This window comes from Phytophthora parasitica (assembly GCF_000247585.1).
Source record: "Phytophthora parasitica INRA-310 unplaced genomic scaffold supercont2.9, whole genome shotgun sequence".
In the NCBI taxonomy this organism is placed as follows: Eukaryota; Oomycota; class Peronosporomycetes; order Peronosporales; family Peronosporaceae; genus Phytophthora; species Phytophthora nicotianae.
Genome location: NW_008648995.1, coordinates 856,922 through 860,272, shown reverse-complemented (window position 1 = coordinate 860,272; position 3,351 = coordinate 856,922). Strand labels below are relative to the sequence as shown.

Genomic DNA, 3,351 nt, shown 5'->3' with positions numbered 1-3,351 from the left:
CGTTGCCTTTTGTTTTCCACAAGATATGCGGCTCTTCTTCTCCGACCCTTTCTGTTGCTTCCGCACCTTTGGACGACCGCGACTCTTTGCACTCTTGCTGATAGTGAAAGCCGCGGGGCGGGGTGCATCTGAACCTTCGCTAGCCGAACTCGTTACCAATAGTGTGCACAACTCCATCCTTGATGATCTCCTCTAACTCGCCCAACGCAGCCATCACTTCATTGAAAACTACAGTTCCGTTCCGACTCATGATGCCCACAATTTGAGTGCCACGACGACAAACCGTTTTGAACTTGGTAGTACCGTTGAGTACGTGATGCTTACTAGCTATCATTGCCGACTCGCGAACTTGAAACGACTTTCGTGAGACTTGATCGGCTGGAACATCTTCCTCTTCGGCAGGCTGGTTCAGCTTGCTCGACAATCGCCACCTCGGAACAATATAACGATGCGTTATCGCGCTTTTCCCGTAGTTAGCCTCCAGTACATAATGGGTCGACATGGTAAGAGCATGGTACGCATGAAAACACACCGAACATCGGTATTTTTGGATGGAAAACATGAAAATAAACACTGTCAATAGCCTGAACGGTATAACATATATCGAACGATAGCATGCACCGACGTATCGAGATGGAAAGTGGTTCCATCACTGCCATTTGACACAGCATAACTGTTTGACGTGACTTCGTTCACCTCCTACTGAGTTGCACGATCCTTTGCAACCCAATACTGCTGTTCAATCTGACGATAAGCGTGAGTACTCACCTCATGCGGTAGTTGCTCCAGTTACCGTGATAGCGCATGTACCCAACGGCAATCGTCTTTTTCCTGTATTTCATTTCAGCCACCGCTTGCAAAAAATCAGCGTGTCCACACATTCATCAAGTGGCATTTCTGGTTTCAAGTTCTCCTTAATTTGGTCCGAGGAAGCTTCCAGTCTAGCACGTGCACCGAGACAGTTAGTAAACCAAACAGCATCAAATTCGCCCAGTTGCACACTTACCAACTGTTAGTATGATTGCCCAAATGTGGCACGTCTGAACGAGCATATAGAGCTCCTTCTGCTGGTCCCAATTTTTCATGAAGTACTGGAGGAATGGATGCTTAAGCTCTGGAATCTTGTCGTTTGAATCTAAATGTGTGGTGTCCAATAGGAAATACAGATACTTAAGGTACTTTGTGTAATCTTCGATCGTTGGAGCCGTTCTCAACATGTCCACAGCGTCTTCAACTTGGTCCATGTCGAAGCTGCTCGGTCCACCGTACTTGCTCTTTTTCATTTCAGAGCGAATGTACTTCTTAAGATGGAAGTGGCGGAGGATAACTTTGACATGCGGAAAATGCGTCTCCAACAGACTCAGCTCGCCCATATCTCTGTCGATTACAATCACCCGTATCTGCTCCCAAGACGGATTCGAGAGCTTGAACGCCTCGATGGCATCCGCCAGGCACTCAGTACTCTCATTGTTCATTAGACTGTGCTGCACGTATTGTCACTAATCATGCACATAATACGATAAGTAGAAGCGTCAGCGTTCAGGTAGCTTCAAATATACTCGTATGTACAATAAGTACTTCTAATTACCGAAAGGTATCAGTACTTACATGTCCGTACACGTCATGTACCATAAACGAGAAGAGCTTGTACCTCGAGTCGTTTGTGTTGTGCGTCGCATCCACGAGGAGTACCTCGGGAAAAAGCTTTGAACCATCTCCGCATTTGGCGCGTGTGCAACGCGATTGTTTGTGCCAGGGACTCGTCATCAACAAACACAGAAGATCGGTTTCCTTCCCGCCCGCAAAATCTTCGTAGAAGAGTCTCCAGACGTTGTTCGACAGTATCCCTACCCCGGCGCTCTTCTCTCATTCTTGCAACCATATTGTGAACATCACGAAGGGTCAAATTTTGACCTATAATTCAGATTACATTCGATGTCAAAATGGGTAGCAATCACAGTTGTGAAACATGGGTTTTTACCTGTCTTTTCGCAAAGAAATTGCATGATGCGCTTGGGGTTTGAACCGGAGGACTGCATCACATCGACAAATGCGAAAAGTACAGGGTCATCAACACGACGCACTGACGGATGATTCTCGTAAACAGTTCGGTCGACTCGATGGTTATGGCTTGTGCTGGATCCTGTAACACAGACCATAAACTTCCGTTCTTCTTTGTTCCACGTCACGGCGGCCTTGATGCCAGCTTTACACTCCGTCGACTTGCCAAAGTAGCGCTTGCGCTGCCCAGTACTGCGGCTTTTTTGGCACCAGCCGTGGGTACAGATGTACTTTGCTTAAAATGAAATCTTCCGGGATAAGCGAACCCGACGTCCCCCCACCGTTGGAACCGGCCCCAGCTTGGCCATGGATTTCAGCATTACGGCTTGCTACTGACACCGCGCTTCGAAGACGAAAGAGCTGATGCGTATCGTCCTGGCACACTACTAGATACTCCTTGAAGGCCTCCCAATTTTCGTGCCATTCTTTGGCAATCGGGGAAGATTCCCACATGCCTGTCGACGGAACGTGCACCTCCGGTTCACTCTCACTCATTGTCCTGCACATTAGCATGTTAGCAACATTTACCAGGACGAACCAATACCCCCATTAGCCACCGCACGTCGAAGAACGGACGAGCTGGCAGAACACCGAGCACTTGAGGTCAACATGCACGAAACTTTGAATGAGCGGCTCAGATTAGTTTGAGGATGGGGGAAAAGGGGAGAGGGGGTAAAATTTTTGAAATGTCGATGACGTCCGTAATATATTCATGGTAATATCTTGGATATGTACCGTATACCTCCCTGTAATTACGATCTCACTCAGTGCCTCTATTCAGTCTCGGCTCTCGTTAATGCACCTTTATATCGGCGCCTTTCAGCAACTTCCCTGTAAAATCGAATGCAAACTTTTTTTTGAATATTTCTGTGACCGGCGCCGTTCGTGGTAAATTACCACACCAGGAGAGAGCGGTCCGGACCGGTCCATTTGCAAAGATTTAGACGAAGATCGAGAAGACGCCAAAAGACGATCAAGATGCCCTCAGGGGAGGACACGGCGGCACTGGCAGCAATGCCAATCTCTAACCCCAGCGACAGGGCCTCCAGGCGTAGTGTGACTGCGTCGAAGCTGCTGTGGAGCCGTGGCTTAGAGCTCGAGGAGCTCCAACTCAAGCTGGCCAAGATGCAAGGACTGCTGGGTGATCTGTATGAGCTGCACGAAGATATCGCTGCACCCCTCTCTGAAGACATGAACGAAGCACTGCAGACGGCAACTACAGGCGTCGAGCTGCGTCACGGAGTGGTTGAGCCATTTTTAAAGGTGCTGAGTACCGCTATTAGCAACCAC

General features: G+C 48.5%; 3 protein-coding genes across 3 annotated transcripts; 1 reads left to right on the top strand and 2 right to left on the bottom strand.

Annotated features, from left to right (window-relative positions):
• Nucleotides 1–139: 139 nt before the first annotated feature.
• On the bottom strand, nucleotides 140–502 carry PPTG_06338 (hypothetical protein; the record flags this gene model as incomplete). The annotated part of the gene is made up of 1 exon (XM_008900238.1): nucleotides 140–502. One exon carries the CDS (start codon nucleotides 500–502, stop codon nucleotides 140–142), a length of 363 nt encoding a protein of 120 aa, XP_008898486.1.
• A 401-nt stretch (nucleotides 503–903) lies between these two features.
• Nucleotides 904–2,556, bottom strand: PPTG_21873 (hypothetical protein; the record flags this gene model as incomplete). The annotated part of the gene is made up of 5 exons (XM_008900575.1): nucleotides 904–941; nucleotides 1,007–1,484; nucleotides 1,652–1,914; nucleotides 1,982–2,143; nucleotides 2,343–2,556. 5 exons carry the CDS (start codon nucleotides 2,554–2,556, stop codon nucleotides 904–906), a joined length of 1,155 nt encoding a protein of 384 aa, XP_008898823.1.
• Nucleotides 2,557–3,039: 483 nt separating this feature from the next.
• On the top strand, nucleotides 3,040–3,311 carry PPTG_06335 (hypothetical protein; the record flags this gene model as incomplete). Its single annotated transcript, XM_008900237.1, has 2 exons — nucleotides 3,040–3,209; nucleotides 3,284–3,311. The coding sequence occupies 2 exons, from the start codon at nucleotides 3,040–3,042 to the stop codon at nucleotides 3,309–3,311; spliced, it is 198 nt and encodes a 65-aa protein (XP_008898485.1).
• Nucleotides 3,312–3,351: the final 40 nt, after the last annotated feature.